Consider the following 26,554-nt stretch of genomic DNA (forward strand, 5'->3'; position numbering starts at 1 on the left):
AAAAGGGAGGGGAAAGAAAACAAAAAAATAGGAAAGCAAAAAAGGCTTAACTCTGCTTCATTCAGCCTTTTACATGTATTTCTAGTGTTTCTATATAGCCTTCTTGCACTTGTTAAGGTATATACCTCTGACAGAAAGGGAATATCTCTGTTTTCTTTATTACTCGAGTTATTTTATAGCCAGCATGCCAGCCGCTTTCTCTCTGTGCTCACAAAGAGCTTAAAATGTTCTCTGTGAAGTCTGATTATGCCAATTCCATCAGGTTCTCATTAAAACAAACACATCCAGGAGTTTACTCCTCACTAGAAGTGATGTTTTCCATTAGAAAAAGAAATGCCGAGCCTCTGAGTTCAGTCTTATGCTTATTTCTTAAGTTGTAAACATATTCCTAATTTCTTAACATCAATTTTATAACTTACCTGGTTGGTTTTTCCTCTCTTTTTACATGATGCAGATATTTGAAACTTCTTTTAAGGATTACGTCTTTCCTTTTTAGCCTGTCTAGGACCAAGTTAACAAATACCATAACCATTCCAGAGCATTCTTTATGTCATCGCTGCAGTCTGTTACAATGAAGCGATGTCTCTACCTCAGATGACCTGGCAGCATTTCTGCCCTTGTCTTCTAACTAGACCTCCATCATTGATTTAGGCTTCCCTTTACAAGGATCACTCTTCATTGGTGCTGAGTGAAGTATGGTCTTGCCAGACCAGCCCCACGCATTTAGTATGTCAACTAGCTAGAGTACCAAGAACTCCAGATCCATTTCAATGCAAAGTACAGCAGTTTCTCCAGTACATGTTTATTTGCTTAAATTAATACAATACATCATACATGCTTTTACTATTGAGATAGAAAGTCAGAAACTAAATCTTCACAGATAGTTGGCCTGTTTTTTGAGTTGGGTCTTTAGATAGGAACCCAGCATTCTATGTTAAATAAATATACACCACAGTATTTGCAAAATCTGTTAGGAGTACAAAATGTTAGCTCTGTTACATCTTGTTCAGCTGAGCAGACATTACTTATTTGCAAAACTATTAATAATTATTAAAAACTCCTTGGAATAATAAATATAGTACTTATATTACTTCTTAACTGTACACTCACAACAGCGGAGTCCAGCAGCACCATAAGAAGACAGAAATCTGAGAATAGCTAGTGGACAAACACAGAGTTGTAAAAAGATGGGTATAGTAGCATTACTTGGTCTTTGCAGTAGCTCGTTTTATAGGACAAAGCACAGAACTTCTATTATAATATTATCATGAAGTGTTTTATCCTTTGAGTTGCTGAACACAGAGCACCTGTCTTTGCCTTCACTGACTGGAGGCTGCCTGGCAGCCAGAACTCAAGTTTACTAGGAGTCAGCTGAGTCCTGGTGGCCGTTCAAAACAGCTTGTTCCAGGGTGACCTACAACTTCACTTTCTCAGTAAATGTGTTGTCTTTCTTTACCTTCAGATTTTACAAACCCAGATTTTGACATTTCATCCACCTACTCTGTTCTTTACAGTGTCTTCTAGAATTCTCCCTGCTGCCCTTAACAGCAGAAAAGCCTCGAATTTAACAAACCACTTGCCTTCACTTGCTTAGACTCATAGTGTGGCCAATTTATCTTTCTTCAGCACAGCTTCTTGAAGTATCTCATTTTGTATGAGTTTGAAAAACACCTGAGTTATATGAGTTTGTGGCCACTCTACTTTGCTCTGATGCTTTGCAGGAGGGTGAAGTTAGGCTTCATATAGTAATGCAGGGAAACGGTATGGATGTGATTTAATATACAAGTGGTGGAGGCTGGGCTTTACTTTCATGTGTTACCATGAGCTGAAAACCCAAATAGCAGAGAAGAGTCAGATAAATACATTTTTTTTTCCACAACATAGCAAGAAGAAGGTAGATAGATTAGGAAGGAGGAAAAAGAGAAAATATATCCCCTAAGGTCCTGGACACAAGCAATGTCTCTACAGGACTTCTGAGCCTCTATTGAAAGCAAAACAAGGAAGCTAATCCCTCGAAAATTAGAGATGGGAAATAACTTTATTATGAGAGCAAATTACTATACAGCATTTTCAAAGCTATTAAAAACCAAAGGCTGTTACTGTCTGTTCCCAAAATGGTGCCAATGTAAATACGTTTGAAAAGCAAAGTGTTTCACAATGATGGCTGTTACTTCACTTTTAATTTGTCCCTTGGGGCCTCTTTGTAACAAATGTCTTAGACCCAGCTGCATTAGGCTCTGCAATACAGAGGACTATCATCTCCTAATGTCTTTGCATGGGTCACTTGGCACTGTCTTCTTATCTCGGTAATAGTTTTGTTTGCAATTCCTCTGACCAGTGACTTAGGGTTTTAGATGAGCTCTTTACTGTTCTAACATGAATTAGTCTTGGGTGTTTGTGAATTAACTTATATGACTATGTGACTGGGTACAGTCTCAAGGCTGCTTTCTAATGGAATATTCTCTGCTTCCTAGGAAGAACGTAAGGAAAGGGATTCACATTAATATTACTCCCAAATAGCATTGCCATTCAGGGACCTCTACTCCTTTCAGCCTGGCTGTATGTGTTTGGCAGTTGCTTTTGCTCCAGCGAGAAGTGGGATTGTAGAAGTGGGTAACTTGGCTGCAGTGACAGTGCCATTGAAAGTGTTTGGGTTAAGCATTGAGGCAACCCAAAACTGTTTGCAGTGATTCCCTTTCCTAAGGACACATCTGGCACTTTCCCTTACAAGTTCTTTAAGGGAACTCTGGACTGCATGGTTCCAGTAGACATAATTTTTGTGGTTACAATGTTATCTACTGGCAGCAGAGCCCTGCTGAAAATGTCTCCTTTGCTCCATTTGCCTGGAGTGCTATTGATAGGTAATCATTTGTCTCTTTCTTGATAAGGATTGCCTAGCTGTTCCATAACACTCTCCAATGCAATGGAAGGGCTGCATGCCTTTCTGCTTTACCCACCACAGAAGTGAAGACACTTGCTTAATTCAACTAATCTGCATGATCAGCATTCTAGAAATTGCAACCAGATTCCTGATTCTTTGCGTATTCACCTTGTCATAGGAACTAATATGGCTGCAAAGGTGGAGTGGACTGATCTTGAATCATGCACAGCTGGAAACTACACCACCTTGAGAAAGACATTTCTTAGAGTCAATGGCTCCCAGCCCTTGGCTGTATACATTCTCAGATTGGAGCTTTTGTCTGGCAGGGACATGATATTGCCAAGAAGGTAACCAAAGGACTTGTTGCCATCTCTGAGAGACGATCTCCTAGACCATGCTGGATTTCTATCTAATAATTTCCCCTCTAGTTTAATAAAGAATGCAGTTACACACATCACTAAAAATATCACTAAACATTTTACGATTCTTCTGCTTGATCACAGTAACTTCCTTGAAAGAAAGATGTCTGCTTTTTTAAGAGGACTTACCTTGCGGTGGAAGCAAGGAAGTTGAATGTATATAAGACAGTTCATCATTGAAATAACACGCTATGTACCTCTGAAATACACCTCATTTTGAAAGACATCATTAGTTCTAGGTCTCAAGTGACCTACATTCTACCTCAATTCAATATCCCCTTTTTATTTTAAAAAATTATGTACATTAGCTGTAGAGTTAATTACATTTTGAATAGTCACCTTTATGTTACAGCTTCTTTTATCAACCACTTTTTCTGTTCTTCATTCAGAATCTTTACTATGCTGTGTTTGAGCCCTGAAAAATGAAACTACCTTCTGCAACCTTAGACTACACAAACACAGTTTTATATGCTGAGTAAGGGCCGCTGCCCTATGAATTGTGATTAACTGGTAGGTGTGAGAATCATTAGCCCTGTGAGTGGTTTCTTAAAATGAGAGAGGGCTGCAGCTACATGACTCTAGCCTTAGCAAGCCATAAGTATATGACTATATTTAATTATAACTTGCTATATATCGAGCAAGGCATTTCAAATCAAGGACTTGACAGTTAAGTGAAGAAGGTAGCAATATTTGGAAAAGATGTACCATATATATGGATTTTAACCTTTTGAGCTGGGATGTCAGAATGACATAAGACTAATTAAATGAATGATTAAAACTTTACTTCCTTATAAGCAATAGGATGGTGTGGGGCTGTTTGTCACCTATCTGGAAGACACAAGCATCAAAATGCCGGTGAGTTATTCATGCAATTAATGGAATGTGTTTTCAGCATCTTTGTTATGAACATGTAATTGTATGGGAATCAGAGGATTAAATGCTGAGAATGACTCAGTAAAACCAGCAAGTTTTACTGGAGCTTACTGGTCAAGCCATGATGATAAGAGAAAAATTGTGACTCTGACAAAAGGAAATCCAAAACCAGTTTTCCTCTGTGAGGCACTGCTTGCCCTGTAAGGGCTGATTTTTGGCATACCTTCTAAAACAGTCTGATCAGACTTGTGTATTTAAAAATCATCCTTGCTAGCCAAGATAAACTGAAGAGATAAATGGTAAAATTGCATTTTCTCAATGAATTACTCATGTTGCTCTATGTGTAATTACAGCAAGCCTTGCAAATGCTACATGCTGCTGCTGCTTATCAGTTGTCTGAGTAGACAGTAGAACAAAATGTCAACACAGCCCATGCTATTTTACTTTAAGAATTGCTGAATATTCCCTCACTGACTGATATATAGCAAAGCACAAACATCCCTTGTGCCAGCGGAAAAGCTTCTGTGACTGTAATAAATTCCAGCCCTTTCAAAGCCTTACAGAGCTGCACTCCACTATCTCACAAAACATTAGTATTTCTTCTTAATTTGTTTCCCATTTCTCATTTTAAGTGGTTGAATTAACAGTCACTTCAGCAAATGAAAGTATTTGGACCGTGTTAGTTCATTCACTCTTAGAACTTTCATGCACATGATGTTTAACAGTACTCTTGTTTATACTTTGAAATTCTTAGTATTTTCAGAGTTTTTGAGACATATAGTTAGAAGTGTTCATATATATTTAGTCAGATAATAAATCAAACACTAAAGTATGCTGCTTGTTGATAACTAGAAAATTGCATATAAGTCTCTACCACCCCAGATAAAGGAAAATAAACTTCTGTACCCACCCCATTGTCTACATCAAATGGATAAGTATAAAAATGTTATTGTTCAATATCTATTGCATTTCTTGGTGACCTTGAACTGCTTTATTTTTTCAATGTATGTGTTCTACCTGAAACTATTTTTATTAATTTGGCTTTCTTATTTCTAAAGACTACTACAAACTTCCAGGCTTTGGTAAATTGTAGTTCCTGTTAAAAGCTATCTGGTTGCAATTTTCCAGCTGTTTTAAAATGTCCATTTTAAATGCCTATAAGCATTGTTTGTTTTTCCATTTTTCTTTCCAGCAATTCTTTCAAACTCTTGTTCCTGTGCTTGAAATACAAGTAATCAGAGAGAGAGTGGCCAAGCCTGGCCTTTTCAAAGGCTCTAAAGCTGAGGTGTTCTTTGTTGTTTGCAAGGTCTCTCTCTCCTTGGCTCTCCTGTTTGTCTGAATTTTCTATTCTCTTCTCCAGTCCTTCCTCACTTAGCACTTCCTTCTCATTGCAGTAGGACTCTCTGAAGTCCTTCATCATGCACTCACGTTTGCCAGACAGATCTTGAGCCACATACAGCTTGTTGTCATCATGGTGGTACGTGGTGGGGCTGTACTGCTCTGCCTCATAGCAGTTGTCTTCCTCTTCTTCCTGGCACAAGTTGCCCTTGGCACTCTCACCATCCAAATGAAATGAGATTGTCTTCCCTTGGCTTTTCTGGGAAAGATCAAAGGGCTCTTCCTGTTCCAAGCTCCTCAAGACATTTGTCTGTGACAGAGCAATTCTTCCTCTTCCAAAACCTTGTAGTGTTTTGAAGGAAGGAGAAAAGGAATGATTTATATATAAGAAACTTCATTACATGATACATGGTTAAAAAACAAAATGTGAGGCGGCCTTCTGTTTCATACTTCAGCTTTGTGTTCTACCCTGCAATTGCCAAGTACTCTACTGTTTACATCTCAGGGCATCTCCTTTCAGATGCTGTTAGAAGAAGTACTTTACAGCCAGCTCAGGACACACAAAATATTGGCTTGTACATGCCAGACACTTGGTGAGGGAGCTAGGAATAAAAGTGAAGTAGCCTGGCCTCTTGTAAACTATTTTTGCTAGTGAACCTACCCACTTCCTCATTACTATTTTTTTTTTTTAATGAAAACTTTGATCTAAAGCATCACAGGCCATAATCAAAGTCCCAGGTTTTGTACTTCTTTTTTTTTTCCCCCAGAGGAATGGAAGAGATTAAAAACATGTTAATGTGTTTGTTCTGTGGACACTCTGGTTCAAAGTTACTACTTTAAAAATGAAAAAAACAATCAACTCTCAGCAGTCTACAGCCTCCACTCTCCTTAATTTTTCCTCTTTAATCCACCAAGAAGCCACTTACACCACTGAAAAGCTCTATGGACTACATAGTGCTTCAGCACAAGGAAATCATTATAAACAAGTGATGATTTTGAGCAGTGCAGTGTAAGTCTGAGTGTAATTCTGGACATGGTTTATCTTAATATTTGTTAGAGTGCCTCCTTTCTTACTGGAAATCCAGGGGTTAGGCAGGAGGCATCCGTGGACACAAATACTCTCTGAGCATCGGGATGCACCAAAGATAATTCAGATGCTGCAGGCATAGTCCATCTTAATTAAAAGAATAGTGACATTACTTGGATGAGGATTTCACCCAATTGCAAATAACTACAAAAGCAACTATTTGGCTTTCTTTGGTTTGGTTTGGTTTTTTTCTCACAGTAATTGAATTCAGTTTCTGCAGCATCTATGCAGCCTTACCAGATACAGCTTTTACTTTGCAACAGGTTGTATTTGTTAAAATGGTTCATGAGCAGGTGGCAGCCCTTGCAAATTGTTTTGTGCCTGATAAGCCTCCAGGGCTGAAATATCTCTGTACACTGAAAAGCTCTTAGGCTGTCTTCAATTACAAGTAATTGTGTAATTAGCATGGTGCTCTAGGAGATTTTTTTTTTAAAAAGCACGTTTGTTTCATGACCTTTTAGGATCTTTTTACATTTTATGCCGAATATCATTAAAGTATGTGTTTTACATATGTGCTAGGCTGCCCTAAAGCTTGAATTTCAGAAACATCAAGAAATCTCACGCATGAAAGAATTATTTATCCAGGAAATCTTAACAAAAAACATCTTGGATACACAAGCTCTCAACATAATCCTCCCTAGTTCTCTCACTTTTTTAGATAACATTGGCACGTGTGCATACATAAGGATGACTTTAGGAAGTGTATGTGGTAAGTGGGAGCTAAGAAATGCTTTGCAGGGTACCACGGGTAGTCAAAAATCCATATGCTTTGAGATGGGGGAGGAGCGTTTCCTCCTGTTCACATGATTTTTTGTGAACTAGGTCTTGAACCTGTGGCCTTCACCTAATGTCAGCTATATTAATATGGTACAGAATAACCAAGACATAGAGCCATTCAGGCTTTCATTCTCATTCCAGACTGGAATCCAAAAAGCAGTGAGCAAGTCACATGAAATCTTCTAAATTTTTTTTGTTTCTGACAGTTTTGAATGAATTTATGGTTTATGATGTACCTCGAACATGAGAGAAAATCTATGAACTCCCAACCAGATGTGCCTAGGGAAAAATGTCTGCTTGTCCATGGCTGCTAGGCTGTGGTCTATCAGCCTCTGGGAATCAAGCCCCTTGAAACAGTAGTGTTTATCAAAAAATAACAGAACTACACCTTCAATCAGGAAGGCCATGTTATCTAATTACTTCCCTGACCAACTACATGTGCCACAGCCTAACTAAGGCTGATTGTCCACCAGCTTGCTCCCATTTGTGTCTCAGAGTACCCACATGCTGGGAGAAGCTCTGTGGTGCTGTGGATATTTCATCTTGTCACAGTGATGGATGGGGAGCCCTGGGTTTAAGTACAAGAACAGTTGGTATGGCTTGATAAATCCTCTGCTGTCACACTGCTGATCATATTCTCCCTAACACCTGATGACAGCAATGTAGTTAAAATTATTTCCTTTGTGCTCATAAATACTGTCTCATTTTGTCTCCACCTTCTCCTATATCTTAGTCTGTACCTCTGTGTTATCACATATGTAGTCTGAAAGGTCTGACAAGGGTCAATAACTTGGGGATCTCCGATCTGTAGCACTGGAGTAATATAGATAGTTCACAACAACCTCCCAGGTTTATGGGATTTAAATTCTTCCAATAGCATTGGATCTATGGTACAAGATTGCAGATCTGTGGAACAAAGCCCATTTGGGTTTACTGATGCACATCTTCAAATCTTTCAGAGAATAACCTTGCTGAAAAAAAATTACCTTGAGAATGAAATCCTCTTTCCATCACCCCATGTTTGACTTTCATGTGCCTGGTTAGGTTCCCCTTCAAAGTGAATTTGCTGGGACAGTAGAGGCACTTGAAAGGTTTACTGTCTGAGTGCAAGTGCATGTGTCCCATTAAATTGTGCATTCTGTTAAATTCCTTTCCACAAAGCTGTAAAAACAGTAAAAATAAAAATGATTAGTTCAAAGGGGTACTTTCAAGGAAAACATTTAAAAAGAAAATAGGACCTACTCTTCTCAACTTGAGCCCTGGCTGCTTCTGGATGTATCTTCTGGCTGTAAAGATACAGGCAAAAATCCTAGAGACAAGAATATGTGATTGAGTCTGATCTATCTGGGGCCTTCTGCACTGCTGCCATTTTTTAAGTTTGGTGACTAGGACATACAGTCAAAGATTCCCCCAAAGCAGGGAACATTGTTGTAGGGAGGGGAGAGCCTTAAGTGCATAAACTGGAAGGCTTGTAACTGGAAAGAAATTCAAGGTATAATGTTCTGCACTGGTGAACCATTTTTTTTGTAGTTTATAAATCCAGCCTTTAACCAAGAACAGGCAGAGATGGAGATAAAAAATAAAATCTATGAAGGGTTTCTGTGAAACACTCAAGCAGAATATTACTTCTCCTTAAGCGGAAATTTAATGACTGCATATTTTGCTTGAATTTAGAAAAAGCAATTATTTTTTCCCTTTTTTTCTTTGTCCCACAGTTTTCTCTGATCCTCTTGTCTTCTGTTTACCAACTTCTGTGTTTCGGTGTCTCTGGCGAGTAAGCTGCAATTTAAACAGTCATGGGGCTGCAAGAATGACTCAGCTTTCCCTGAAGCATGTTCCTGCCAGCTCAAGCTATTGATCGTGCAAGTTTCCCTTTGATGAAACAATAAGTGGGTTTTTTCCATTGTTGTTGTTTATCTAGATGTGTCCTTTTGTAGTCTGGTACCTTATAAATCAAATGTATTCTCAAGACATGAGAGTTCGACATTACTGTTACAAGCTTCTAGACTTACTTGTCTTCTGGTCTTTCCTTATAAGGATTTATATTTTTATTCACATTAAAGTGGCTATTTCCATCCTCTGCAAACTTCTGTGTTTGCTTTCGACTTCAACTCCTTCTTTTGGAATGCTTTCATAATCAGATTTTTTTTCTTCTAATGATCTTTATTACTATATGAGCCAGAATCACCACTAATGAGTAATTGAAAGTTTCATCAAGCAGTGTACTCATTTGGGAGAAAATTACTGACAAGCAACTACTGAGATTCCACCAAATTTTTGGTCTAACGACTTCTGATGTGATTTATTTTGATAGTACAGTAAGTCTTCTACCCTACTTTTTGATTCAAATTCACAAAGCCATCACCTGGAATATCTGGATGAAATGTAGGTAAGAAGCAATCCTTGGTGAAATAGTAATGTATCCTTTGCATTTTTAAACCATCTCTTGAGGGAAAATAGAAGCATTTCATTACTACAAAAATTTTAAAATAAAAACTAGACCTAAGTCAATGCTGCAAAAAGAAAGAGTCTGGAAATACTAACTTTTAAAAAAACATTTGCTTCAGCTGCATAAATTCTCTTCTGTGTCTTGCTGTCTGTGATTTTGTTAAAATGAACATTCTAGCAAATAAATTTGTCAGCAAAGTGTTCACCAAGACAGTGGAGGGGGAAAAAAAAAGCCTTTGAAAAAAAGTTATTAATTTGTAAAAGTAAGCTATCTGGTTCCAAGGGTCATCTATCCACTTAGGAAAGAGGACTGTCTTTTCTTTGCATTCAAAGAAAGCTAATATGCCAGATGACTTATATTCAGGGGAACGAATGCACCAGAAACAACTTCTGAAAGCGCTGGGAGGAAACAAAGAGGAGAAGAAGCACTGATGACCACAGAAAATTTACAAGGAAGAACAGCAGCTGATTATATCTTGACAGCTGCTGGAATGACAAGTCAATATTTCTGACTACAAGAACGCCAACAATAATACCTCAGTGCCTCTTAGCAGAAGGCTTCTGGTTATCTGCTTATATTGTGGCTGACCTGTGTTCTCACCAGCTTTTGCTTTCTGATAGCTAAGTCTTTACTTCTCTATCTGAACTGATAATCAAGGAAAATCAGGTTGAACAGGTGGATAGCTGGAGTACTTCCTGCAAATCTGTAACTGTTAAGGTATTGAGTATTAAAATGTGTCTAGTAGGAGCTTTTATTTTGTTTCTGTCAAGGCAATATTAATTTCTCTTTCTTCATAATGAAAAGACACAGGACTTTGTAAAGGATAGCTCCTTACAGCACAGAAGTTCTTTGTCTCTGAATAAAACGGGTAGGTTTTCTATTTCCCAAAGTCATACAGAATCTTACAGATGTGTGATGTGCTCTTGTCCTGAAATCTCTTCTGGGGACATGAGAAAATGGTACTACAGTGGAGAGGTGTGGCAGGAAAATGAAAGAAACACAGATAGGATTTGTTTGGTTTTTTTTAATGGTGTCTCTATGTGGCACAGTCTCTGGGTAACCTATGCTTTTCAAAAGGCACAAGATGATTTTCAGATTACTGTTAATGATCCAGAGGGTGAAGAGAGCATGCTTTGGGCTCATGGGCTGAAAGACAGCAACTCAAAGCTAGCTGGGGTTCACAGCTAATGCTTCAAGAACAGCCTGAATCTGCAGAACAAACTAGGAAGGTGTACAAGAGTTTCTCTGTGACAGGGCAGTGGTGTGAGCACTGATGAGCAGAATGTGAAAGCTGACCTGAGCCAGTTGCATGGGAGGGAGCTCCAGCAGAACTCATCACAAATAACCTTAGCGCTCAGGGAGATGCAAAGGTCATGCAAGAGAACTTGGGATAGCAGGAACAGCATGGTTTATTTGTGGACCTTGTGTTAGGCTGTCTACTTTAGACAGAATAAAATTCAAGCCCTGAAAAGAAAGACCTCAACTACAAGTCTGCTGAACACACTTTGTTGCACTGACTGGTGAAACGGACTTCAGTACAGTTTGCTGGAAAAGTCTGAATTACTTCAACACTTTGTCTTCTGAAGCCACCACATGAAGTATTGCCCTTCTAGGTATGTCACTCAGTTTTGTTTCTTCCCTAAGTACTTATCTCTCACATTTTCTTTGGTTTTGACTTCTGATCTAATCTCAGGATTTTAAATGGGAGAGCAGTGGAGTTCAAAACATCAGCTTCAAAGTGTATTTGACTGGGCTGGAGAAAACTTCATTGCATTCTTTATCAGAGGTCTGAAACATTGCTGACTTCAGCACTAAAAGCTACTGTAAATTTCATAGAAGCTTCCTCTACAAATCAGAATTAGTACTATTACACCTGTTGGTGCAACTCCTTCAGAAGTCTTCTGTGTGCTTTTTTAAACAGAAACAACTAAGGCAGCGTGGGCTCAGGCCTTTACATGCTACAGACAAGTTGGCTTTTCAGAGAAAAATCAAACACAGATCCAGACTGCAGCTGGATGAGGAAACAGAAGGGACAACTATTTGCTACTGCCTCACTTCAGACAGTCTGTGCTTAGCTGTGATTAGACACATAGGAAAGCCTCATGTTTTCTTTTGTTGTGAGAAAAAGGTAAAGAAAACCATTGCATGCGGTGAAGTAGAAAGGCTACTGCTGTGCTCTCTTTCCCTTACATTCTTCGTCTTCTTTTTTTTTTTTTTTCCCTTGGTAAGAAGGGTGTTCCTTTCCTCAAAGAGAGAGGGAGAGGGAGAAAGACTGTAAACTGTCCAAAAGGACCGTGAGAAAACAGGAAGCTTTGAAAAGTACAAGAGAAAGCAAGATGAAATCTATTTGCAGGCGGTTCCCCGGGGACATGTGAGCCATTGTTAAGCAGCCTGTTCATACAGCTATATCCTTCCTTCTGCTGAGGAGGAGCTTGGTGCCAAAAGGCTGCTATCTGGTCATTGCCTTAACCCTCTAAATACCAGCCAGAAATACTTGCTGAAGTCTTTCAAGGGCTCTGCCAGTGAGGTAAGTGATGTTCCTAACACCAAAGAGCAATTCCTGATTCAGCCTTAGCTTGTTACAATCTCCACTCCATTCAGGGGCACTGATGTTGATTCATACTCTTTCCACCATAGGAGAAGCTAGTTCACTGTGCATACTTGTTTCTTTCCTCCTAGGAACACTGGGTGGGGACAGAGAAGGAAAAAAAAAAAAAAGAAAAAAAGAAAAATAGGTGTTCCTGTAGAGCTTTTGTTACTGGTTGGAAAACATACTGGTGGTACTCCAGTTCTTGGTTCAAACTGTTGCCATATCCAAGTTTTAATAGTCTGTCATCATCAAACCCTAACCTGAACACAAACTTGCAGCTCATCTTCACATACCTAAAAAATAGTGTGGCTGCAGGTACTGCATCCAGAACAGATGATCAAACGATTAAGTTCCTTTTCTGAAATTTGACGGGTCAGAGGAGGAGTTTGACCAAATGGGAACAAAAAGACAGGCTTGAAGGTGTTCTTGAAGAGTGAAAGTCTCCAGCAGGCTTGACATGTAACTACCCAAGCATTTCAGTTATAGAAATTATTTTATCAATATAGAATAATGCAAGTTCTAGTATACCTTTTAATAGGACATAAACTAAAATGAAGCAAAATGCTAAAGTTGAAAGACTTTGCTGTTATTTTTTCAAAGCGTAATGTTTCAAACTTATCAAAGGAGAGTGAGGAAGTAAAAAAGATTCATTTTGACATTTTCCTACTAAAATTATCACTGAATGCCATATTTTCCTATGACATTTTGAAGTTCTACATTTTTCAAGAGAAAATAATTCTATTTAAAATTCTAGAAATTGCTTCCAGATCAATCTTCAGTTACTTAGGCATAAACTGTGTAATATGCTCCACTCTGTATTCATATGTCTCTTAGAGCAGGTCAAAGTGGGAATAAAACCTACAACCTTTGACTTCACAAGATATGACTACAGTAACGAACCAGATAAGCAGCAGAAGGAACAGATGTAGTGTCCAATAGCGGGTAAGAATATAAACATGAATCATTCATGAGGAAGTATTGAGCACGGTCAAGAAAACCAAGAAGAGAGGATGGTAAGGGAATGTCATCCTCAAATGTGCTAGAGGGAGGCAGCAAACTGGAATTTGCGCAGGAACCAATAAAGGCCCGATAGTCTTAGAGGCTGTTGTGTTAGGATAGTGATGTCCTGCCCTTAATTTCAGTCTGGTAATTACACTTGGCCCATTCAAATTCCTTCCTTAGCATATTTTGCTGTGGCTTAGAGTCCTTCCCCGAAGCATTGCATAGCATCACTGTGTGAAGTCATGGCTGCTACTTTTCCATGGTCCTCTGTGGGGTGCACAACTTGATATATGCTTTTAGTAAATGTTTCAAGCTACTAAGCACTTAGACTTCTGCAAATGTCAGGTATGTTTATTGTCCTCAAACCACCATGGCATTTAAATGCTCACAAAGCAGAAAAAATATTTAAGGATGAAAGTTACTGGTATTGAAGGAGAAGGGAATAAACCACAGATATTGACCTCAGTTATTTTGTGCTACTTAAGCAGAACCTGGATAAAGAAAGAAAAGCAGGCTGGTTTATGCTAATTTAAATGCAGCTGCAGTAGGTGTTAGCAAAACTTGTTTTTCTAATTCTACCATATTGCAAGATTATAACATCAGGAAAATATCCAATAGGTTAATGCCAGTGCCACCAAATGCACTTACCTTGCATTTAAAGGGTTTGACATCAGAGTGAACAATCATGTGGGCCTTGAGAGTCTGCTTTTGCACAAAGCTCTTGAAGCACAAATGGCATTGATAGGCTCTGATATTGGTGTGAATCAGGACATGTCGCTTCATGTTGGCCAGCAGAGTAAATTCCCGGCCACAAATTCCACATTTGTGCTCTTTCACACCCTGAAAGAAAACAAAAAAATCAGAAAATTATGTAGATGGAAAATTTTCTGGATCATCTCATCTTCAGTACTGCAATATATGAATTATTAATTTTGCATTAGCAAAGAAGGTAATAAATTATTTCACTTTTATCATCATTCATTGAAGTAATAGATACTATTTTTTTTTCTCCTGGCAAATTCTTACAAGGATCTGAGAAGCAGAGAGGGAAAACAAAACGTAAGCTTCATGAAATAATGAGTTTTGTTTCCATCAGTAAGTTTACAAATCAATGAGACATAGTCTGTAGCAGAGCTTCTTAGTCCAACTTTGCTGCTTATGTAAAGTATCAGTCAAATATATGTACTTACTGACAAAGAGTAAAAGCTAACCAGTTGAGAGACTGAAGTAGTGCTTGCCTTTGATAATTGAAGGCCACTGGCTTCTAAAAAAGGCATAACCCTGTTTTGAAGAAGATAATCGGAAGTAACTGAGAACTAGTTAAGCAATGTTCACCAAGGAAGGATATACATGTTACATTCAATGAGGAGAAAAAACTGTTCACTCTTAGTGTGACTTGCATTAACCCTAATGGATTGATGGTGTTCTCTCTGTTGTTTACAGAGCATTTCTAGCATCTTTTAAGACATCCAGTCAATTTGCTAATGCATAATTCGATATTCTTGCTCACATCTATGTGGTCTCACTGCCAGCTTCTCAAAAAGTCATTTAGATGTTATGAAAATCAATGAATTTACCACTAAACACTTCAAGATTTTGAGCATAACTTGTTGAAGGTAATGAGGATTTCCTAGTGAAGTGTCGAGAGCAATTACTTCTCCAGCAGGCCCCAATTACAAAGATGACTTGAAACAATTTCTACTTTCAGGCCAGCCAGTGGTTTTCACAGTTAATTGCAAAGCTAAAACTGTGAATACCACAGCAGCTGTAAGTGTTTGCCTATCTGATGTGAGGCTGCATTTGGTCAGCTAAGTACTGCTAATTAGGTTCACAGCTGAGTCCACCTGCAGCTATGGACAAAGAAGCAGAAGCTCTCTAAAGGGTCAGGGGCATTGCACTTCCTGTGACAAAAAACTACCATGTCTTAAATTAGTAGAATTTTACATGGTAAATCCAAAGACCAGGGAATCTCCAAAAAGAGCAGAAATTATAATCATGTAGTAGGGAAGAAAAAGCAAATGTGGAAGTAGAGGCTGTTCCTTTTTAAAATAAAATGTGTTTGTACGACTGAAATGCTGTAGCTTTCTGTATTTTTGATGTTTTTCATAGAAAAACCAGAATTAAAGTGTTAAAAGAAGAAATATGCAAAGCTGGAAGCAAACTCACAAAATTTGGGGTGGTGGTGGTGACTTGTCTTCACCACATTTTTATAAAGGTGAGTAAGCCAATATCAGATTTTCTTGAATGGAACAGTTACATTTTTCCTATTTTTGAAAGCAATCTTTCTGGATGCATTCCAAAGCCCACTCCTAGCCTAACCTGACTGCTGTCATTGCTGTCAGCAGTGGCAAGACTACCACTTGATAAGAATTGCCTGGGATTACAGTCCTGCTTATCTGCTTTTATTAAGTGGCATTGTGGATAGCTTAAGCATGAAGGGGAATTTTTCTTACGTTGTTTTTGTTTTGTTTTTTTTACCTCAGTGTTTCATTAGAATGATTCTTCAAAATCTGTTGAGTATACTTTCTTTTGCTGCAGTCTACTGCAAATCCACCTACTTCCCAATTAAGGGAGCAAAGTAATAGAGCCAGTTTTCAGTAGAAAATTCCTTTTAAGATTTCAGGGGGGTTTGTGCAGCTCTACACAAGTGTGTTATGTTACAGAGGGTCATTCTGAAGATAAAACCCAGAAATGGAGAGATGTGAATATGGTTTTGGGAAGCAATACGGGTGGTTTAACCAAACAGCTGTCTGGAACAAAGCAGGTTTTGTGTGTACTTTCTTAAGACTGACAGAGACATCTAGCTTCTACTGTTGCCAGCACTGCTGGGGCTTTTGTTCTGCATAGAACTCCCCAGCTGGCAAAGGCCCAGCATGAGGCTCTATAGATTGATTACCTTCTTTCCGTGGCAGTACATACGAATATCTTCAGAGCCTGTAATTCTTGTGCTACCTCCTGATGCAACGTGAGAGCGCAACCCATGCAGGCTTACCTTGTGAGTCAGGGAGTGTTGTTTGAGATGGTGGGGCTGCACAAACTCCATGCCGCATTCAGTGCAGATGTACGGGCGGATGTCTTTGTGCTTCATCATGTGGTTTTGCAGCTGACTTGGGTACTGGAAGGTCTTATCACATTCGGTGCAATTGTACTGTATAGGGCCACGGTGGGTTGTTAAGTGTCTCTTCAGCTGGGCCAGGGTTGGGAAGTCCAGACCACACTCCACACAAATGTTCTCTCGGCCACTCTCGTGCTTCGACTCGTGTGCTTTTAGCTCACTGGGGTAGGCAAAACCTCTGCCACAGATCCTGCAGTTGTAAGGCTTGATGTCACTGTGTTGCATCATGTGTCTCTTAAGGTGACTAGTTTGAGTGAAAGCCTTGTGGCACACCTGGCACTTGTGTGGCCGGGTGCCCTGGTGTGTCAACATATGTGTGTGCAAGTGGCTTAGCTGCTTGAAAAGCTTGCCACATCGGGTGCAAGCATGTGGCTTAATGCCGCTGTGCCCCAAGATGTGCGTGACCAAATTGTACTTGGATGTATAGGACTTCTCACACATGGGACATTGCCAGCGTTTCTGTTCACCCCCCACATCAACATAGTAACTGTCATCTATCTGAAGGTTGACATCTACTCTTTCCACTTTCTGTTTATTTTCACCACCTCCTCTTACTTCAGCCCTCCTGAAGGGTGGCTCTGGAGGTCTTTTCATTTGAAAGGGGTTCCTGAAATGAAAGTTTGGTGGCACAATAAAAGGAAACATTAATCCAGGGTGGACTTTAGGATAATAAGGGTAAGGAGCCTGCATGAATGCTGGGCTGCTGGCCCATGCCATGTTAGGCTTCACTGGTTCTTGCTTAATGGGTTTGGTTCCACAGTGCTCCAGACTTCTATAGAACTGAAAACCAAAGTTACAGAGGTCAATCATCTGGGAACTGTACTTGGGCTGTGCTGGCTGTTGAAACACTAAGGGCAGACTGGAAGAGCCTATGTCATTGTGATCCTCAGATCTATCTGGTGGTGATGAGGAACCCTCAAGGGCGATAGAAGGAGGCATTTTTGTCGGCATGCTCTTGCGCTTCCGAGACCCTCCTTCCAAGGACCCCTGGAATGTTTCCATGTCTCCAAGAGGAGAAGGGCCATAGTGGAAATGTGAGAGGTGTGGTCTGAATTCTTCACCAAACGGAGTTGTTCTGTGTGGCTTTGTAACAGGGCTCAGTGGCTGCAGACAGTGGGAGAAGGGAGATGTTCGGGTACTACCCATATTAAAATTAGTTTCTTCATTCTTCATCATATTTGATTTTTTCCTGTGTTGCCCAAATTCCTTAAAACAAACAAACAAAAAAGCAAACAACCACTAAATCTCTTCATTTCTTCCTGTTCTCCCAGGTTTAACATTTATTGCCTATTTTATTCTTTTGAAGGTTGTTGGGTTTTTTTAACTAAATACAACTAAGGTTGTCTTAGACTCATATAAGACAAAGGCCTTTTAAAGCAGAATTAAATTGGTTAGAGAAGAACAAAGAAGCTTTGGTCTTCCTGCAGTAGAATTGATGGTTTAAATCAAGTTTGACCCATTCAATATTTTTGCAACATAAACGTGCTGTACCATGACCCACAATTTTGCAGTTGAATTCATATGTCAAATTTCTGCTTAATTTAATTCAGCCAGGCTATTTGTGGGCAAAATCCTGTCCTTGGCTGTGCATGCACAGGCTCTAGAAATTGGCGGTGCATCTAAAGGATATGGCAATACAAACAATAATGTGCACATTTATTATGGTTGTGACATGAAAAGCCAAAGCCAAAAAATGTCAAACTCCTTTGTATCATTAACATGTGCTGCTGCGAGAGAAAACAATGGCCAAGTGATCTAAGGACACTGTGTACCATCAGGTTTTGAGCCATATTTCCTGGCTTCTCTCACTTTGTATTGTAATAAGAAGGCGGAGATTAATTTATTTTCTTTTTTTTTTAATCCCTGGCAGAGATATTTACCTGGCAGATTTGGGGGAGGAAAGACCTTTGACGTCTCTCTGAGTTACGTTCAATTTTATAGACTTAATCTAGGGGTTTTTTTGTTTCTAAAGAGGTGGGCAAAATCTCTACTATAAAACTAAATAAAGAATTAATGACCACAGCCCCCAGGACTCCAGAGTAATTGACACCTAAAAATACTCAGAGCATTTCTAGTGGCACAATGTGACAAGGCAGATTAATAATTTTCTTCTAGCAAAATTTTGTGTTTTACTGATCATACAGGGAGCTTCTCCTGAATTTGGCATTTATCAAAAATATTGGTTATGAATTTTGGTTCATCTTGAACAAGTTTGCATCTTTTTGCCTTGGCTGTAGAATCATAAGTCCTTTAGGTTGGAAAAGACCTTTAAGATCATTGAGTCCAATTGTAAACCTAGCACTGCCAAGTCCACCACTAAACCATGACCCTAAGCACCATGGCTACATGTCTTTTAAATACCGCCAGGGATGGTGACTGAATCACTTCCCTCAGCAGCCTGTTCCAATGCTTGACAACACTTTTGGTGAAGAAATTTTTCCTAATATCCAAACTAAACCTCCCTTGGCACAACTTGAGGGCATTTACTCTTGTCCTATCACTTGTTACCTGGGAAAAGAGACCAACACCCACCTTGCTACAACCTCCTTTCAGGTAGTTGTAGTGATAGGGTCCCTCCTGAGCCTCTTTTTCTCTAGGCTAAACAACCCCAGTTCCCTCAGCCAGTCCTCACAGGACTTACTCACTAGACCCTTCCCCAGCCCCGTGGCCCTTCCCTGGACACGCTGCAGCCCCTCTACGTCCCTCCTGCAGTGAGGGGCCCAGACCTGAACACAGGGTTCGAGGTGCGGCCTCACCAGTGCCCAGTGCAGGGGGACAGTCCCTTCCCTTGCCCTGCTGGCCACACTGCTTCTGACACAAGCCAGGGTGCTGCTGGCCTCCTTGGCCACCTGGGCACACTGCTGGCTCATGCCCAGCCGGCTGCCGACCAGCACCCCCAGGCCCTTTCCCACCAGGCCCTTTCCAGCCGCTCTGCCCCAGCCTGTAGCGCTGTGTGGGGCTGGTGTGACCCAGGTGCAGGACCCGGCACGGAGCCTTCTTGAACCTCATCCAGCTGGCCTTGGCCCATCGGTCCGACATGTCCAGACCCCTCTGCAGAGCCTCCTGCCCTCCAGCAGATCAACGCTCCTGCCCAGCTTGGTGTCATCGGCAAAGTTGCTGAGGGTGCACTTGATCCCCTTGTCCAGATCATTGTTAAACATATCAAACAAAACTGTCCCCAATCCTGAACCCTGGGGAGCACCACTTGTGACCAGTCGCCAACTGGATTTATGTCCATTCACTGCCACACTTTGGGTTCAGCTGTCCAGCCAGCTTTTAACCCAACATGGAGCACACCTGTCCAAGCCATGAGCAGCCAGTTTTTCCAGGAGAATGCTGTGGGAGATGGTGTCAAAGGCTTTACTAAAGTCCAGGTACACAACATCCACAGCCTTTCCCTCATGCACTAGGCAGGTCATCTTGTCATGAAAGGAGATCAGTTCATCAAGTAGGACCTGCCTTTCATAAACCCATGCTGGCTGGGCCTGATCCCCAGGTTGTCCCACACACGCTGTGTGATGGCACTTGGGATGATCTGCTCTATAACCTTCCCCATCACCAAGGTCAGGCTGACAGGCCTTTAGTTCCCCAGATCCTCCTTCTGGCCCTTACTGTAGATGGGCATCATGTTGGCTAACCTCCAGTCTTCTGGGACCTCCCTGGTTAGTCAAGACTGTTGATAAATGCTGGAAAGTGGCTTGGTGACCTCTTCTGCCAGGTCCCTCAGTACTCTCAGGTGGATCCCACCCAGCCCCATAGAATTCTATGTGTCTAAGTGTTGCAGCAGGTCACTGACCATTTCCCCTTGGATTAGGGGGTTTCATTCTGCTCACTGTGCATGTCTTCCAGCTCAGGGCCTGGGCACCTGAAGAACAAGGCTGAGGCAAAGTCAGCATTAAGTACCTCAGCCTTTTCTCCATCCTTTGTCACTATGTTTTCCCCCACATCCAATGAAGGATGGAGATTCTCCTTAACCCACCTTTTTTTCTAATGTGTTTATAGAAAAAAAATATATTGTCCTTTACTGCAGCAGCCAGATTAAGTTCTAGCTGGGTTTCAACCCTTCTGATTTTCTCCCTGCATAATGTCACAACATCCTTGTAGTCCTCCTGAGGGATGCACTTATCTAGATATGTGTGTGTGTGTTAGTGTGCACGCATCTATCCAACCAGGCAGAGGTCAGGTTGGAAATCTAGGCGTATTTTCCCTCTGTCACCTGTGACATGTCAGTACTATTTATAAGACTGTTCTTGGAAACGCTGGGTGGAAAGCATGAAGGTGGTTGGAGTACTAAAGACACTCCTGTTTCTTTTTCAGGACGGATAAACCTGCTTCTAAAGATAGATAAAATCACATCTCTGTGACCTAGTTAGGCTGTAGACAAGAGAAGGCATCTTAAAAACCTGCTTGCAAACGGATTACTTCCTTCTTACAAGGTAGACTGTGGAATTATCTTTGAGATACTGCATGAAGTGAAAGGCACAGGGACAAAACTTAAAGATGGAAAATTTAGACAAAGAAATGAATCAATGCACAAAGAAGGATTAGTAAATGAAGCAACAGCTATAGCTTCTCTACACTGATGATTTAAAAGACACCTGTGATGGTGGAAAAAGCTAGAAAAAATTGCTTACACCTGGGACAAGTATCTAATAATTATATCAGAATATGACTTTCAGTCCTTAGCTCAGTGATTTGAAACAGTGTACATATATACACACATGATAGATATCTCTATCTATCTATCTATCTACCTATCTATACACACACACTATATTTGGTGTGTGTGTGTGTATGTGTGAATATGTAATATATGTAACCATGTATGTTCAGAGTGGACTGTTAGGGAGTATGCCTTCTGCCATGTTTTCTTGTCACCCTAACTTCCTGGGCAAAATAAGGAACGGTTAGATCTTGAACACTCTTTGGGTACAAAGGCTTGACATACTAAAAAGGGAGAAAGGGAAGGAAATTCTTTAAATACCAAAAAAGACAACTTCTTTCCAGAATGGGAAAAAGGTGGGGTTTTAAAAATTCGTTTTAAGCAAAGTTAAACTCATAAAATGTGAACGTAAATTCCCTTTAAAGTAGAGGCCTGTCCCTCAAGTATTTTTCATCTTCTGTAACTGATTCTTTCCCAGCAGTATGGGTATAAAGTGCTTCAGAAAGCTCACAGCAGTTGAGAGCCCAACTATGTTATTTACTGCTTCTGTTAGGTTATTGAAATCCTGCCAAAAATGTTACAGAAGTGAGAGTGAGTTGTGTCTAATTGCTGTCTTGTCTTTTGGCTGCTAGCTACTCCCTTCTTCCATTGCCTGTTTTATGCAAAATTTCAATCTTTCTGAAACATGGAGTTAAGGCAGAGACTGTGGAACTGCTTGAAATTACTAGAAAGAAATAATTTCCTTGCACTACTAACCTTTGGATGCTTTCACTGAGCACATGGGTTTATTCCACTGTTCACGGCTATACACATCACAGGAACAAGCCTACAAGGGAAAGTGTTTAAAACAGTCAGTGACCAGCACAATCAGAGAGTTGCTATGTAGTCCAAAAAAGAGAACCTAAAAGGCGAAGGAAAGTGCAGACTTGCAGTCTAAATATGGATCACCTTGCTTCTTTTTTCCCCCTTCAGTCTGCCAAACCACATGATGTAGAAATTAATTCAGGAAATATTAAATGTAGCCTCTCTTCTCATCTCCTTTCATGTTGGTAGCAAACTCTTGCTAATTTGAATAGAAACATGATCTTCACCTTGACCAGAACTTAATCCCATAAAAATGTGAATCCTTAGGAAAGTGTAGAAGAGACTACAGATTTGACCACCATGCAAGAAATAGGTAAGGATCAGTCCCTTCTTCTTTAAATAACTTCAGTAGAGAACTAAAGCTTTTAATAACACAGTTCCCCAATAGTTTTGTTCCATCTGACTCTGGAGTAGCTACTCTCAGTTTAATATGCAAAAATAAATAAATAAATAATGGGGGTGAATTGGAAAAAAATTTGTTTTAAATATTTCTTAGGGACCTTATGTGTTTCCTATATAAGCACTTTAAAACTTTTTTCTTTCCTCAGCACTTAGTATTTAAAATGTCATGCTATGTAGCACAGCAGTACCTGATTCTAAACATTAAGGTTAGTTTAAACCTGGATAGACGTTAAAAATTCTAGCTTTTGTCAGTTGTATTTCATATACTAAGTTTTGAAAACTTGGTCTGGAAAGCTTACTGGGACAGGGATTTCCATGCTGTATTGGTACTCAAACATATACACACACACACTCCCCCGCCTAAATCTAGCACTCTAGAGCTTATGAAAAAGTTATTTTCTTTAGAACAGACAAGCATCCTCACAGTTTCTTTCTTTATGTAGATAAGTCTATTTTGAAATACACTATTTTGAAAAATACAACCACAAACAAGTTCTCTCCCTGCTCTTGCAAAAAAACAACCAACCAACCAACAACAACAAAAGGAGGGAAAAAAATGAAAAAGAAAGTCTGTGGTGAGCTCAGGTAGTTGTGGAGGTATTTCCAAAATAGAATATCTATGCAGCTAATGATGTTGTTAATTTCCATGAAAGAGGAAGAGAGTTTAATACAGAATATGAATCATCATTTACCTTCTCATTTCCACTCATCGTATTTCTACAAAGGATTAAAAAAGTATGTAAAACATGCTATTTACTCTACAAGCATACACATTGTGACAGTCTCCAGTTAATATTCTGATCTGAAGTCAACAGCAAATTTTATTTATATCTCAGTAGAACCAAGATTCTGCTTCCCATATGAAAGTAACTTATGTCTATAAACTGATAATAATCCCAGCCATAAAAATGTAAGGTTATGAAGTTTCTCAAGCTTAAACACTGACTACTACTGTTCTGATTTTGCTCTTGGGTAACACAATGGCAAAACCAGAAATGAGACCAAGATGAGTGGAAGTCTTATGTCCCTTCTGTCAAAGGGAAATGGGCTACTTTTTAGAAGATTTTCATTTGGTTTTGCTGTTTCAGGAGATGAAACAGAGCAAAGTGTAGGAAACCTAAAGGTGGCTCAATAGGCTGAACAGCATCTCTTAGCTGGAAGAGAAATTCCATGTTTAATTGAACATCTATTACTGTAGAAACCCTAAGAGTGAATTTCTGCTCTCCCCTTGGGGGCCTGAAATATTGCCATCTATAAGGAAATAATGAAATCTAACAGCTGTTTCTATGTTGGATGTGGTAAGAATCAGTGGCAAATAACACACTGTTACACTCTACTAAGCTAAAACCGAGCAGCTGGTGAGCTTTAGCCTTATTGAACAACCAGCCGGGCGTTTTTTTTTTTTCCAATCTCTGACTTTTGTAAACTGTTATTATAGAGAGAGTATGGAGATATTACCCCAACCAGCAACTAAGCTCTACACAGCCACTCTCTCCCTCCCTCCCAGTGGTGTTAGGGGAGAGAATCAGAAGAGTAAAAGTGAGAAAACTTGTGGGTTGAGATAAAGACAGTTAACAGGTAAAGAAAAAGCCACTCACGCAAGCAAAGCAAACCAAGGAGTTCATTCACCACTTCCCATGAGCAGGCAGGTGTTCGGCCATCCCCAGGAAAGCCAGGCTCCATCACTCCAAATGTCCCCCCTTCCTTCTCTTCCCCCAGCTTTATACGCTGAGCATGACGTGATATGGTATGGCATATCCCTTTGGCCACTTGGGATCAGCTGCCCCAGCTATGTCCCCTCCCAGCATCTTGTCCACCCCTAACCTACTCTCTGGTGGGGTGGGGTGGGGTGGGGTGAGGTGAGGAGCAGAAAAGGCCTTGACTCTGTGCAAGCTCTGCTCAGCAAGAACTAAAACATCTCCCTATTATCAACACTATATTCAGCATAAATCCAAAACATAGCCCCATACCAGCAACTATGAGGAAAATTCCAGCCAAAACCAGCACAGGGGGTTATGGAAATTTTAACAGGTTTAATGGGGTCTTCTTCATTCAATTCACTTCCAAATAGGTGTTGGTTTTAGATGTTTTCAGTCATACAGCTGTTGAACTAAGCACCAAATTCTTTACTTAGTTTTCACTCATTTGCTATTTATGCAAAACCTGCATCACTCTCAGGATCTGACCAAAGGGGCTTTACTATGATGAACTCATTTTATTTCAGTAGCAAATCAGTGTTTCCCACCAAATCTGCACTGCTTCAAGTTATTTGTCAGACTTTGAAAATGCCAGGAATACCTGTACAAACATGAATGTAATACATTACTGGTAACCAAGTATTTTCAGTGGGTAAGCATCTGATCCCTCCTTATGATTTTCTCTGCCAGTTTCCTTCAGTGGCAGGTCTAACTCTACATAAGCTACTTTTTATTTTCTCTTCCATTTTTTTAATGCTGTGTCCAGTGTGTTAATGGAGTTGTGAAATAATGTTGCAGTTCCTCATTTGTTTTTCTATTGGGAATTTCATAATTTTGGAGAGTTGGAAAACAATCATGGATGTTTTTAACCTGTAATTTTCAAGTGTTTCTTGTCTGTTTTGTTGGTTTTTATGGCCTGTCATAAGTAAGAAGTTGGACTAGATGATAATAATGTTCTGTATCTGTAAAATCTGTGCACCTGCTTTTCGTTTGGACAGTCAGATTTTTATTTGTAACAGTTGCCTTGGTGAATGATGCAGAAGTTCTAAATATGCTCAAAAGATTTAGAGTTATTTCTACACTATGTTCACTAGATATCGGCTCAAACTACCATTGTTATTCAATAATGGATTATTTGTACGGTTTTTTTCAAATGAAAGTATTTTATTTACTCTAGGTTTGAGTGACTATAGTCACTAGACGAGGGCAGAAGGTAAAAGACCATGTTCAGATCCATACCAGAACTTGTCTAAAATCAGTGTCAATCCTACTCTTCTACTCTTTAGAGAAGTACATGCAAGATGTGTTTTCCATCCATGTTCTGCAGGTATAAATATCCACATATCAAGCACACAAATCTGAAAAATGAGCCTCGTTAACATATACTGAGTGTTATGTTGATATACACGTGCTGAGTATATAAACTGAGTACATGTTGTATATAAACTGAGTATATGTTAATAGACCCAAATTGTCCTTGAAGTCTTTATGATACACTACTTGAAGCTAACCTAAAAGATTATTTAAATTCTAGATTAAGAGAGCACTTTTTCTGCCACAGTGTGTGTCCAGGAGAAGACAGAAATATGGACTAACTTGCAAAAATAAACACATGTATAGGGAAAATATCCAAAATCAATGAGTGCAGATACTGATTAGGGAGACGCAAATATTGGGGAAGCCTTAAAAAAGCAGGCCAGAGTTGGGAATAATAGCTGTTGTGGAGTTTAATCAATACTTTTCCAATACAGACACTTGCTTTCTCTCTCTTACATGTATGTAGACCTGGTGTCAAATGAAGCCCGTGATTTAACCATCAGCTTAGTTGTCTTCTGAGATAAGGTTTCTAGTCCCATCCCTTTTGTGAAACAGATATGTCTCCTTAAATGGAGAACACCATCAAGATAAAGATATTTCCATAAATATTCTTCCCCTTTTGTATTACCATAATTAATAGAATTGGAAACAAGTGTACATTTGTTCATGAAAAAGATCTACAATGACTGAAAATGAGAAGTGGACCATATCAGGTTCTTTCTTCCTACATTAGTATGATAGTACTGAGGAGCTCAGTGTCTTTTCACTTCTCCCTGGGAAATTACCTTCATCTACTGGTATAGGCTTCAGGATAAAACAACTTCTTTCCATCAACAAATGTGGTTTATTTCTCAGCAAATGCTTGGTAAAGGAAAACTGATAACCTTGTTAACTCTTCCTAAGGCATAACCAGAGCTCACTAAGGCTTATGGGAAGACTTCCAATGAGCTTTGAAACTAATCCTTCACAGTTTTCCTTGCTATTTATTATGAGTTCTGTTGTCCAATGAGATATGAAAACCCATCTATGTCATGACTGAAATTTGACAATTTTGACAAATGTATATCTATGGGAAAAAAA

The 26,554-nt window shown here is 39.7% G+C and overlaps 1 protein-coding gene across 6 annotated transcripts in view; it reads right to left on the bottom strand.

The window, feature by feature from the left end:
• Window positions 1–765: 765 nt before the first annotated feature.
• ZNF366 (zinc finger protein 366) overlaps window positions 766–26,554 on the bottom strand; it is a 38,478-nt gene continuing 12,689 nt past the window's right edge. For all 6 annotated transcript variants that reach the window (XM_037373919.1, XM_037373924.1, XM_037373921.1 and 3 more), the window contains 5 exons: window positions 21,951–22,020; window positions 16,409–17,737; window positions 14,065–14,256; window positions 8,362–8,536; window positions 766–5,853 (listed from right to left, as the gene is read on the bottom strand). In XM_037373919.1, the coding sequence (XP_037229816.1) occupies window positions 5,321–5,853; window positions 8,362–8,536; window positions 14,065–14,256; window positions 16,409–17,707 (2,199 nt within the window). In that variant the 5' untranslated portion in view covers window positions 17,708–17,737; window positions 21,951–22,020 and the 3' untranslated portion in view covers window positions 766–5,320. The remainder of the gene's footprint in view (window positions 5,854–8,361; window positions 8,537–14,064; window positions 14,257–16,408; window positions 17,738–21,950; window positions 22,021–26,554) is intronic.

The sequence above is a fragment of the Falco rusticolus genome, chromosome Z, assembly GCF_015220075.1.
Source record: "Falco rusticolus isolate bFalRus1 chromosome Z, bFalRus1.pri, whole genome shotgun sequence".
Lineage (NCBI taxonomy): Eukaryota > Metazoa > Chordata > Aves > Falconiformes > Falconidae > Falco > Falco rusticolus.